The sequence below is a fragment of the Brachyhypopomus gauderio genome, chromosome 13 (genome assembly GCF_052324685.1).
Source record: "Brachyhypopomus gauderio isolate BG-103 chromosome 13, BGAUD_0.2, whole genome shotgun sequence".
Taxonomy (NCBI): Eukaryota; Metazoa; Chordata; class Actinopteri; order Gymnotiformes; family Hypopomidae; genus Brachyhypopomus; species Brachyhypopomus gauderio.
The window spans coordinates 2,941,705-2,955,242 of NC_135223.1; the positions used below are offsets into that span (position 1 = coordinate 2,941,705).

Consider the following 13,538-nt stretch of genomic DNA (forward strand, 5'->3'; position numbering starts at 1 on the left):
TATGACTGTGCAAAATGACCAAACTCATATTTCGATATAGGTCATTTTAAATTTCAATTGAAGCATATCACAATATAGCACATTTTCTGCAAATTCAAGGAATTCGTAAAATGACCACATGGACAGACCTATTTCTTATTATCGGACTGAACTGTGTACTTGAAAAATATAAGGTGCTTATTCATTTGAGATTTTCTTCTTTTATTTAAAAACTTTACTCATACATATAAGCAAAATATTAAAGTATAACATATAACAAGGCAAATAGAAAACCTTTTTCAACTACAGTTGCAAATAAAATAAAGCCCTAAAATGTGTGTACATACACACAGTTCATATCGTCACATCTCACCGCTCTAATTGAAACGGTTTGATATTTCAAAGAACGGTTCCATAGTTCTATAATTATGAATAGTTCAGTATTAATATTACTACTCGTGTTCAAAAGGACACAAAATATATTTGGCCATTTCAGTAAAATAAATTATCTTAAGTGTCACGTTGAGGACCCCGGCCCCTCCCTTTTGGGCGTGTGTCTACGTCGTCTACGTCTACTCGTCTGCGTCTGTGGATCTCCGTGGGTGTGGTTGTGTCTTGTGATAATCCGTCTCACCTGTGGCTCGTCTCGTAATCACACGGGGCTTATGTGGTTTGTCTATTTAATGTGCGCTCGCGCAGTGTCCTGTGCTCGTCGTTGTCTAAAGTCTACACGTTGCTGTGTCAGTTAAGTGTTCTACGTGCGCTATACGCACTTTCTGTGTTTGAAAATAAAAGTGACATCTGTCGCAGCCAAGGATCCCGTGTCTCGTCCTTCGCGCCACCCCGAACGTCACATTAAGAAAACTGTCCAACCGTCCATGAATCCCCAATATAAAGTTGATCTTTACATTTTTTGTTTCCAATGTTTACACAGGTTAACACAAATTACGCAGGGTATTTGAATGTTTGATTTGGTAAAGCAGCCTTACCGGTACATATATATAAAATGTACCGGTACATAATTTTCAAAAAAGTTTCTGTTGTCAGTGAGCTATATGTAAATTTATGACAAAGAACCTTTTGAGTTGATCAAGAATATATATTTCACCCAAAAAGTACTTCTAATGTAACACACAGTTTCACATTGTGACCAAAAATGGTTGTCTCCAGGTCTGCAAGTATGACCTGGACGATTACACTGAGAATTTAAATTTTCCATTTGCCTGTCATGAAAATGTATTTTTAGAAAGACTAAGATTCCTTATATAGGAAGAAATTCATCACTGACAGTCCTGGCGAAAGGCAACTATTTTGTGAACAATATGTGTGAAGACTGTAGTATTATGCATTTCTTTCTTAGACTGTCTTAGATTATCTTTAGCACCTCCAGACAGCAATAAATTGTTATTATTTACATTTAATTAATGTTATACACAGTTTCTAGTCATTTTCGTTTCTACAGCAGATAGCTGCAAACATCCTACCGCTCTATTTAGCCTTAAAGGGGCGTGTTTGTAGTATCTGTGGTATTTTCAAGAGCCAATCAGAAAATGTCTGATGCATTCAACACATTCAACTGCAGCTTGATATAGCATGAAATACATTTTTGATTAAATGACATAATGAAATAAACACGTCAATGTTACATATCCTCATTGTTGTTAATATTTTACAGTGTCAACAGTTTTAACTTTTATGTAAAAAAATAAAACAAAAAATGTCTGATTTGTGTACAGGATTGTCATGACATTGCCATGACACCTTTAAAAAAATTAACCTTTTTACTCAAATACTTATTGGCAGGATGCACCACTTTGTACAGCAGCCTTACTACAGTTCTGGAGTATCTTACGTGTTAAACTTAATCTGTGATTTCTGCAAGTCTTTCAGCAAAAACATTGTTTCATTTAATTTCACTGTAATGTAATTACAAACACATGATTTTATATCTTTGGCCTATGTTAATTCTGAACATGTCCTATGTACACTGTGTACACTAGCACTGCAACAGTGTCAGCACCATTTTAAAGTATTGTTTTCTGTATTTATTCACAAATTGGCATTTCGTGCATGAAAACTGATAAAACAAAAACAATGACTAAGCCTACTTTATATGTCAGCTTCCACATTTATGCCTTATTTTCCTGTAGATGTATAGGAAGTAAGTAAAAGTCATCAGTTATGCGTTTACTCAGCCAAGAAAATAACATTCTAACTGAACCAGTTAATTTTGAATTAAAGTATGAAGTATGAGTTAAACTGGTTATGGATGTATAATTATTAGTAAGGTATAGAGAAATATTTTATTCATTACTGAGCAAGCCATAAGGTGCTGTCCAAGCCCAGGATGACTTCTCAAAAAAAAAAAAAAAAAAAGATATCTCAGAACACTTTGAGATGGAAGTTGTAGCCCATGCACAGGTGAGTGGTGAAGCGTCAAACACTCATTCAGGCCTTTGAGGAGGTTACACAAACCCTTTTGTAGGCATCTGCAAGCATTGTAACACTTCCGTATAACAACATTCTTAAATTACATATAACACAGGATTTTAACTGTATAATGCTGGAGCATTTATTACAATCTGCACTTATGTTTCAGAATAAGAGACCATGAACCATTTTTTATCAAAGGGCAATAGTTTCTCTGTAGTGACATCTGGCCCAATTTTGGGACAATTTTGAAAGGATGTGGAGCCCATGTGCTCCAGGACTACAAATAATGCTGGTATATCTCAAATAGTAATGGCCACCATGAATTTCCTTAAGATTGATATTTTATGTATACTTCAAGATTAAAATGCTATAAACTTATTTAAACTTATTTACAAATAATATTTTTGGACTAGATTTAAAAAGTGTAATAAATATAAGTGAGGCAAGGATGAGTCTTCTCTCATTCAATCTGCCTTATTTGCCTTACTTGCCTTTTTTACTCAATTATTATGATTCCTTCAATAGCATTGATAAACTACTGATAAACTACAGATAAACTGCAACCGTTTGCAGATAGATGGTATTCTATTATAAAACAATCTGGAATTGTGGATTTTTAGAACTGTATGGTTCAACAAGATCTAGAAAAGGGAAACGGTTTATGATTATGGCACTTCAGATTTTGGCTTTATACCAATTTTGTTATTGAACAAGGTAACCTGCTATCAGTTTGAAAGGACTTCTATGTAACATTTAAACCCAATTTACTTGGGGCTGTTAGTGTTGGCACTATTCTAACAAATGTTCTCAAATGTTCAGGAGATTCATGGACAGCCAAGTTCCAACCCAAGTGTAAAATAGCTCAATGCTGCAGAGCCTCATCAAAAGAGATGCTCTCCTGCCCTCAGGACTTCCACCTAGTCTGGTACCTTTCACTAACAGTCTCGCTGAAGACGTCAAGCTGCCCGTTTTGAACAGGATGGTGCCCGAGTCATTCGGCGCGAGGTTCTTTAGGGTGAGGGTGTGAACATTGCCTTCACCCACCCCAATAACACTGAAGGCACAGTTCTCCAAACGGGTGCCATCCAGCCACCACTGGATTCTCCCTTTGGCACGTCGAGACAGCTGGCAGGAGAAGACTGCCTGCTCTCCCACAAACACATCAGTGTTCTTTAAACCAGACACTATGAGCACCTCAGCTTCTGCAGAGACCACACACAGACACCACTCAGCTAATATAATATCGTAATCTTAAAGGATACCATTTTCAGTGTAATGAAGTGCTTTAAGAAAGGAACACCAAAGTGAACTTTGAATATATTGTGCACTAATGTATTATGAAATGCGGTATGAACAAATAATGAACAAACATGGCACAAAATGTTGCAAAATGTACATGTAAATACCATGATTGTTAAACATTATCATCGAGCATGTTTGAAAAACCTTTTTTAAATACTTGGAAAGAAACAAATAACAGCAGGTAAGCATAGTGTGCCTGTAAGAATTGTGCCAATTCATAAAAAGTTATGAGTGGCTGAGATTACAGCTGGGCTTTTTGCAGCTTCATACACATCAAATTTTATGGCCCAAACCATTTCAGGAGTTCAATCAGTGACAAAATCAAATATCTACTGAACTATAAAACATATATTGTAGTACTGGTATGATAAACTGGCATTCATTACCTTGCACTGAAACCGAAGCTGTTGTCAACTGGTCTCCGGCATCACAGGTGTAGTAGCCTCCATCCTCCGGTTTCACGTCATGGATGTGGAGTTCTTGTATGCATCCATCCTTTTTCAGCTCATGTTTCTTACCAGGTTGCAGAACCACTCCCCCTTTACGCCACTGAACACTGATGTCTGGCTTGGAAAGCTCGCAGCGCAACGTGATCACATCGCCTTCCACAGCGTCCTGGTTCGCTAGTTCCTTGCGGAAGAACACTGGTATTCCTAGGGATGTGTGCAAGAGGAAGAGTCATTTTTAGGGGAGCCGAGACCACTCGATGTGATCCACACCATATACAGATCTACTCCGGTTCCATAATCACAGACTCCAGGCAAGAAATTAATAATAATTTTAATAATTATTTTATTATTACTTTAACAATCACACTCCGTTTACCTTTCACGGTAAGAGTGGCGCTGCTTTGTGCATCTCCGGTTTTGCAGGTGTATTGTCCTGCATCCGTCTCCTTCAAGCTAAGGATACGTAGTTGGTGGACGGCTCCATCCTTGTAGAACAGGTGCCTGTCCCCTGGCTTGATCAACAGCTCATTTGTGTACCAGCTAACAGAGGCCTCAGAGCTGGATGTCATGCATGACAGAGTGACCGTCTCTCCCTCTTTGGCCGTGATGTCCAGAGGTTTCTCTAAGAACACAACTACACACAGGAGGAACCCACACCCATGTGCGATTACCATGTCAGCCTTGAACATGAGAAGCGTAACATATTCACACTTAACATCTGAGGTTTGCATAGCTGTAAAATAGCTCAACATGGAAGATGGAGCCCATCTCTGATACTAGGTGATGCTCCAGAGTAGACAAAGTAATATTTTACAAAAGCGTGCACACACTGCACCACACACCACGCATAAGGACATAACAACTCACATTAAGCCATACTCATTTAATTTTTAGCAAATGTTTGCTATAACATTTACACACAAGGCCTCTCAAGCACCCTAATGCATTTCGTGATGACACAACTCCTCTCTCTTTTTCTGCTCTATGTGTTCTTTCTGTAATCCCTCCATTATCTCAGAGGAATGTACAAATCTAGCTTCACTGAACTCAACAAGTTCATACATTTCATACATTTCCAGTCTACAGCTGCTAAATGCTGTCTAGAAAATAAGCAGTCGATTAGAGTCCACAGCTAAAACTAGTCTCACCCATCATGCTTCAGGAGCCCACATCTTCAAACAATCTCAGTAATTATTGGAACAGTATCATTACTGAGACCATGTTCTCAAGTCTCAAGCCTTAAGTCAAACTGAAGCATGCCTGAAGCACACACAGCGTAAGATACAACAACAAGGCACACCTCCACCATTACCTTTGGGTTTCTCTTGCACCACCAAGCAGGCTACACTCCTTTCTGAGCCGACCACAAAGGCTACGTCACCAGAGTCATCGGGTGTGACCATTTTCAGCACCAGGCGGTGTTCCCTCCCTTGGTAGCTGATCTGATTCAGGTCATTGTTTTGTAGGTGATTGGAACCCAGCCACCATTCAGCATTAGACACTCCTGCTTGGGACACCTCACACAGGAACATGGCATCCTCGCCAGACGTCACTGTTACATCCTTAACTTCTCTCGTAATTCGCACACGTTCTACACAAAGAGATAAGAAGGCGAAACGTCTACTCTGATCCTCTCTGAGGATAACGGGATCAAATCAAATGTATCTAATCGTCACCTTAACTGTAAATGATAAAAAAGTTAAGGTAATGTACTTTACGTGATATTTTTTCAATAGTGTCTCACAGTATTTCATGGCACCATAAATATGATGTGGATTTAACATATAATCAAAATGATAACTGTCAGTATTTAAATAAAAAAGGTTAGCTCATTACAAAGAAACTCAACGAACGGATTACCTTTGATGGTCAAGGTAGCAACGCTTTGTTTGTTTCCGACTTTACATATGTATTCGCCAGCATCATCCGTCGATAAGTTGTGGACCACCAGAGTCTGAATAACTCCATCTTTCCAAATAGTATACTTCTCTCCGTCACACAAGACTTTCATTCCTTTCATCCAAGTCACAGAAGCATCAGGGGACGACATTTCACAGCAGAGGGTGGCCTCGTCTCCTTCTGTGACCTGTTGACTCTTCAGATCCTTAGCAAAGGACATCTCAGGGACCACTGGCAGGGCACAGTGAGAAAAAGAAAAGATAATGGGTGAATAAACAGATTCTTTTAAGCTTACTCTACACATTGGTATGAGCAATGTGAAATCCAAATACTGATTTTAAAAGTGGCAAACTCTATTTCAAAGGAATATACACACACGGAGTGAAAAAAAACACCAGGGAAATAACCAAATGACCAAACTCGGACAAACTGGAGGAGATCAAACACAGACAGACACGTAACAGGATAGTTGCAAAACAGCACAAACTTACAACAATTAGCAATGTAAAATACTATAATCTAATGAGTCCTCATTCAGCCTAGGATTAAGTCAACAATACCACCCTATAATATCAATAATAAACATAGTTGCTACAATATGTACTGTATGTCCCATATTATATAATTTGATTGCACCCCCCCCCCCCCAACACATTAATAAACAAATTCATGAGTCATTTCTCACAAAGACCAGGTCAAAGCAAACATGTGCTCCCTAAGCATGTTTAAACATCACTACACCTTCTGGAGGGAAAACATGATTGTACTCCTTTATTTCTTAATAACTTGAATAAGCTGTGTCTCATCCTGTGCCTCGTAATATGACCATGATATTACATATTTATATTAATCTGCCCACTTTGTTTATGAACTGTATGTACTTTGACTATGTTGATTACATAGATGGTGATTAGTAAAGACTAGATGGTTCATAGCTAAACAAATGTCATCACCGATAGTGGAATGTAACACATTTCCCAGATTTCATTGTTGTTATTTGCCATGTTTTTTATTCAAACTTTGGATCATCGATAGTATAAAATCTTAACAAAGGATTATTTGCAGTTGGTTATGCTTTCAATGGCTAAAGTGAAAAAAATGTTTAATCTTTCTACTTATTAGAAAGAGAATAATGCTTTTCTTTCTAAACCTTCATTAGAAAGAAAATCTGAAAAGTAGTTTCTCAAATGAACTACATTTCAAACTGGCTGACAACACTGCAGTGTTTGTGGTGATTGCACAATAGCTAGCTTAGCTGAACCCAGGCATTCAACAAGTAGGGTTGCCACCTAGGTCTGACAAAAAACAAGGACACAGGACACAGTGTAATCTGTTGTCGGGGGTGGCGTACGTAAGTTGTTGAGCGCGGGGGGTTTCGCGGAGGGGTTTTAAATGGACACAGCGAGAAAAAAAACAGATTTAAAGTGTGCAGAAACAGTCTGAATCGTGGTTTGAACTAACCTAGTTTTTTTTGCCGGGACCGAATATTAAAAAAAAGAAAAACCGGGACAAACCGGGACAGCCCGGGAAAACCGGGACAGGCACGTGAAAACCGGGACAGTCCCGGAAAAACCGGGACAGGTGGCAACAATATCAACAAGCAATAACGTCAACTAGAGCAGTAAACATAAGAGCAATGGGTCTGAAATCCACCTTTTAAAAAACATTAATTATGACAAGTTATGATAAACAGATTCTAAAGAATGCCTTTTCATATGTATATATATATAATACAAGTATATATAATTTGATATAACTATATAGTGTCTCCATACTATTCTATATACAAGGAGGCTGCTGGGAGATGAGAAGACAGAAAGAAAGATGGCGTAGACTCGCAGCTGGTATCCATGGTTACCTTTCACTGTGAGACAAGCAAAGGACGTGTGGTCACCGACACGGAAGGTCACCGTGCCAGAATCTTTCGGGGTGACACTCCGGAGGGTGAGACTATGCCATCTGCCCTGCACCCGGATGTCGTTCATCTCGTTGTTCTGGAGTGGGATGTCCTGAAGTGCCCATTGAACGTCCTGGACATTTTCATGAGAGACGAAGCACTCAAAGGACACGTCGTCCCCTTCATTTACAATGCAGCTCTTCAAGCCCGTCTCAATGGTCACATCCAGCTCTGTTCAACACAGACCACCAAGGTTACATTACAGAACTCCAGAAGCATCTTCAAGAGTTTCAATGATATTGCCTGAATGACTAGACGATTCAGTGTCCTATATCTTATTAACTAAATCAGCATGTGTGAACAAGAAACAACATTGCTTGGTCATGAAGCCCAAGAGACTGAACCTCCAGCTGGTTCCTTCCCCACTGTACAAATCATCAGATAGTACATGTTCACCTAAATGTGTCCTCTGTAGATGCCTCAGTGGTGGGTCAAGACACAAAATCATCTTCAGCAAGGCCAGTCATTACATTACAATGATGCAAAAATGACAGAAGATCATGGCGTACAGGGTAACAAGAAGAGCAACGGTCAAATGTTACGGTATTTAAATCAAGTGTTAGCGTAATTAGAAGAATTATTTAGAGAAAGTTTGTGGTTGTGCGAGTGTAAAGACAGAATGGTGAACATTTCACAAATGTTTGGATTTGTGCGAGTTGACATGCTCAAATGTGGCAGTGGTGTAAGTAATGTTTAAAAAGTGTTGAGCAGTGGAATTCATGCATGAACAAGGCAAAAGATTAGCTTAGGGACACGTACAAGAGAAGGTTCAAAGTAAACAAGAACCACAAGTAAACAAGCAAGAACAGAAACATGTATAGAAACAGTCTACTGGTGCAGAAAGGAAAGACGTGATTGGTGCTAGTTAAGAACATGATTCCTACCCTTCACTGTGAGCTTGGCAAAGGTTACTTCATGTCCAGAATCGCAGGAGTATTCTCCTGAGTCTGCTCCCTCTACTCCATAGATTATGAGCTCTACGACTGCTCCATCCTGTTTTATCTGGTGCTTGCTGCTTGGCTCTATAATCACATCCCCTTTTCTCCATACTACAGGAGCTCCAGGTTTAGTAAGCTCACACCAGAAGATGCTGCTTTTCCCAGCATCTGCCTCTAGGTTGTTCAGATGGGTCTTAAACAAAACAGGTTTTGCTGCAAAATAAATGACAGGATGGAATCTTGATCATGTATAAAAGTGTTTTAGTAGTTATTGTGTCAGCCTTAATAGGACACTAAATGGACTTCCGTCCTACCCTTAACATCCAGGTGTGCAGTGCTTTGTTGGTTGCCACTATCACACGTGTAGTCTCCAGAGTCATCAGGATCAAGGTCATTGATGACCAATTGGACGTGACGGCCATCTTGCCTGAATTCATATTTGGCACAAGGGCAAAGATCTATTTGACCTTTGCGCCACTGAACGGGTATGCTTGTTTTTGAGAGGTCACAGGCTAAGGTCACGCTCTCTCCTTCCACGGCTTTCTGGTTCTTCAGCTCTTGTGTGAAAATGACTGGAAGAGCTGAACGGCAAATTAAATGGCAAATTAAAATAACACATGCTGATACTACATCATCTCAAAGCAAATACTGAACTGTGATATTTTTGAGAAAGCAAAGTAAAAACAATAAAATACAGTGCTGTAAAATAAAAACAAAGATATGAATAACATGAGAGGTAAGGCCGTCATATTGGTACATGAGCTCTGCCTTTGTAAATCCGTTCTCAGACAAACAATCAGGTTCCTCACCTTGTGTGGCCCAACGAAATAAATATTTTACTTCATTTTCAATGCAGTGAAAAGTCAGTGCTTCACCTACTCAACTCAAAACTCAACATACTATTCACTCTTAGTACCCCAGGAACTATTTAATTTCTCCATCCCTTTACTCACTACCAAAGTGAAACGATCTTCCAGTCCTTCTACAAAGTTTACTCTACAAAGATGTTCATCCTGTGAACAAGCAAATTGTCAGAAAAAGAATATTGCAATGGTCCCTACCCTTGATCTTCATGTTTGCTGTGGTCTTCTGGTCTCCACACATGCAGGTGTACTGACCAGCATCTTCAGGTTTAAGATCAGTGATTTTCAGCTCCACAGTAGATCCAGTCTGTTTGATGAGGTATTTTCCTCCAGACTGGATCACCTGTGTTCCCTTCCTCCACTCCACAGGGACTCCAGGTTTAGAGAGTTCACAGTGCAGAGTAACATTGCTGCCCTCATCACACTCCTGGTTCTGTAACTCACGCCTAAATGTCACCGGCAAAGCTGAGGAACAAGAAGTGATTCAAAGATCCGTCTAATATGGAGCCATGTTATGAGAAGACAATGAAGATCATTTGGAAAAGATAAAACGCTCTCCACCAAATTAACGATCAACTCTGCAGTGTTTTAGCACTCCAAGACCTCCACGAGTTTTACAACAAACCACAAAATGTTTTAATGGAAAGCAAGATATATGTAACTCTCCCAACCCATTATCAGAGCAAAATGTGCAATACTTGGCAATTGATAAAGTATGTGCACATTCTTCAGTTTCAGAACAAGCTTAAAGATTGTTAAAGATAGGAAGAAGAGATTTGGTAATGTTAAATATAAATGAATAATTCAAAAGTGGCTGGTACCCTTGATCTTCATGTTTGCTGTGGTCTTCTGGTCTCCACACATGCAGGTGTACTGGTCAGCATCTTCAGGTTTAAGATCAGTGATTTTCAGCTCCACAGTAGATCCAGTCTGTTTGATGAGGTATTTTCCTCCAGACTGGATCACCTGTGTTCCCTTCCTCCACTCCACAGGGACTCCAGGTTTAGAGAGTTCACAGTGCAGAGTAACACTGCTGCCCTCATCACACTCCTGGTTCTGTAACTCACGCCTAAATATCACCGGCAAAGCTGAGGAACAAGAACAAGCCTTCCTAAGGATTAATTTTTTAACTACCAAGTAAAGTATAAACCTAGTTTCTCAATGAGATGTTACATTACAGGGCTGCAAGTAAAACATGTTTAGGATCAAACAGAAGTTTAAAGAGTCCACATCAGACCTGAGGGAAGATCCACAAAACAGGCCCACTTTAATCAGGTTTTAGTCAGATTTTAGTCAGGTCTTAGTCAGGTTTTAGTTGGGTTTAGTCAGGTTTAATCAGGTTTTAGTCCTGTTTAATCAGGTTTTAGTCATGTTTTAGTCAGCGGATCACTGAAAACATATGGACCAGTCTGACACCTTCCCACTGTATCCTGGGGTAAGGATCTTCTATATTTACTATTTCCATGGAATTCCAGCCAGAGTGAAGTTTCAAAAGAAGCTGAGAAAGTTCACTGCACTTAGCAAATTTATATTAACTCAGTACTAAACTTGCATATATGTATTTGCTTATGTACAGCTATTCAGAAAAAGGCAACAGCCAAATACATGGGCTCAATGATTGCTTTGGACATATTTACTGCACACCGCATTACAATATGTTGTTTGTGCATGACAGGAGGTCAAAGGGACTTTGGAATTAAGACACACCTGTACATAAATAAACTAATGAATCAAGCAAGGTGAAGGCTTGAAGAAAGGACTGTTACACATCAGCCCACATGAAGCACCAACAGGTACCAAAGGTCTAAAGACAAAAACAGGCAACAGTGAGCCCAACACTATTAAGTGAAGAAAGTCCCTCATAGCCACAGGCTACATGGCATGATTAATGACCAAAACAACCATGTTAATACTGACTCAAATTAAAGATATCAAAATTAATTTCACATTGAAATGTTTTCAAATCCTCATCTTTATACATTTCAAAACTTTCCCTGCTCAAATGCGCTAAAATAAAATGTGCAGTTTCAGTTGAACAAACAAATCTCACATGATCCAGCACTACAAAGCGAGCAAGTACTTGTTAAAAGTTATTGTCAAGGTTTCTCATAATTAGTCATCTTGTTTCAGAACAAGTTGTTAGACAGCAAGAACTACTCTCATGGCTCCTACCCTTGATCTTCATGTTTGCTGTGGTCTTCTGGTCTCCACACATGCAGGTGTACTGGCCAGCATCTTCAGGTTTAAGATCAGTGATTTTCAGCTCCACAGTAGATCCAGTCTGTTTGATGAGGTATTTTCCTCCAGACTGGATCACCTGTGTTCCCTTCCTCCACTCCACAGGCACTCCAGGTTTAGAGAGTTCGCAGTGCAGAGTAACATTGCTGCCCTCATCACACTCCTGGTTCTGTAACTCACGCCTAAATATCACCGGCAAAGCTGAGGAGCAAGAAGTGGTTCAAAGATCCGTCTAATATGGAGCCATGTTATGAGAAGACAATGAAGATCATTTAGAAAAGATAAAACGCTCTCCACCAAATTAACGATCAACTCTGCAGTGTTTTAGCACTCCAAGACCTCCACGAGTTTTACAACAAACCACAAAATGTTTTAATGGAAAGCAAGATATATGTAACTCTCCCAACCCACTATCAGAGCAAAATGTGCAATACTTGGCAATTGATAAAGTATGTGCACATTCTTCAGTTTCAGAACAAGCTTAAAGATTGTTAAAGATAGGAAGAAGAGATTTGTTAATGTTCAATATAAATGAATAATTCAAAAGTTGCTGGTACCCTTGATCTTCATGTTTGCTGAGGTCTTCTGGTCTCCACACATGCAGGTGTACTGGTCAGCATCTTCAGGTTTAAGATCAGTGATTTTCAGCTCCACAGTAGATCCAGTCTGTTTGATGAGGTATTTCGCTCCAGACTGGATCACCTGTGTTCCCTTCCTCCACTCCACAGGGACTCCAGGTTTAGAGAGTTCACAGTGCAGAGTAACATTGCTGCCCTCATCACACTCCTGGTTCTGCAACTCACGCCTAAATATCACCGGCAAAGCTGAGGAACAAGAACAAGCCTTCCTAAGGATACATCTTTTAAACAAACAAGTAAAGTATAAACCTAGTTTCTCAATGAGATGTTACATTACTGGGCTGCAAGTAAAATATGTTTAGGATCAAACAGAAGTCTAAAGAGTCCACATCAGACCTGAGGGAAAATCAACAAAACAGGCCCACTTTGATCAGGTTTTAGTCAGATTTTAGTCAGGTCTTAGTCAGGTTTTAGTCGGGTTTAGTCAGGTTTAATCAGGTTTTAGTCCTGTTTAATCAGGTTTTAGTCATGTTTTAGTCAGCGGATCACTGAAAACATATGGACCAGTCTGACACCTTCCCACTGTATCCTGGGGTAAGGATCTTCTATATTTACTATTTCCATGGAATTCCAGCCAGAGTGAAGTTTCAAAAGAAGCTGAGAAAGTTCACTGCACTTAGCAAATTTATATTAACTCAGTACTAAACTTGCATATATGTATTTGCTTATGTACAGCTATTCAGAAAAAGGCAACAGCCAAATACATGGGCTCAATGATTGCTTTGGACATATTTACTGCACACCGCATTACAATATGTTGTTTGTGCATGACAGGAGGTCAAAGGGACTTTGGAATTAAGACACACCTGTACATAAATAAACTAATGAATCAAGCAAGGTGA

General features: G+C 39.4%; 1 protein-coding gene across 1 annotated transcript in view; it reads right to left on the reverse strand.

Annotated features, from left to right (window-relative positions):
* Nucleotides 1–13,538, reverse strand: part of obscnb (obscurin, cytoskeletal calmodulin and titin-interacting RhoGEF b) — an 86,130-nt gene that overhangs the window by 35,697 nt on the left and 36,895 nt on the right. Inside the window, exons 37-48 of the mRNA XM_076970281.1 lie at nt 12,616–12,882; nt 11,993–12,259; nt 10,642–10,908; nt 10,019–10,285; nt 9,272–9,538; nt 8,904–9,170; nt 7,921–8,190; nt 6,024–6,293; nt 5,476–5,754; nt 4,540–4,797; nt 4,101–4,367; nt 3,342–3,614 (exon numbers count right to left, since the gene is read on the reverse strand). Coding sequence (XP_076826396.1) covers nt 3,342–3,614; nt 4,101–4,367; nt 4,540–4,797; nt 5,476–5,754; nt 6,024–6,293; nt 7,921–8,190; nt 8,904–9,170; nt 9,272–9,538; nt 10,019–10,285; nt 10,642–10,908; nt 11,993–12,259; nt 12,616–12,882 — 3,219 coding nt within the window. The remainder of the gene's footprint in view (nt 1–3,341; nt 3,615–4,100; nt 4,368–4,539; nt 4,798–5,475; nt 5,755–6,023; nt 6,294–7,920; nt 8,191–8,903; nt 9,171–9,271; nt 9,539–10,018; nt 10,286–10,641; nt 10,909–11,992; nt 12,260–12,615; nt 12,883–13,538) is intronic.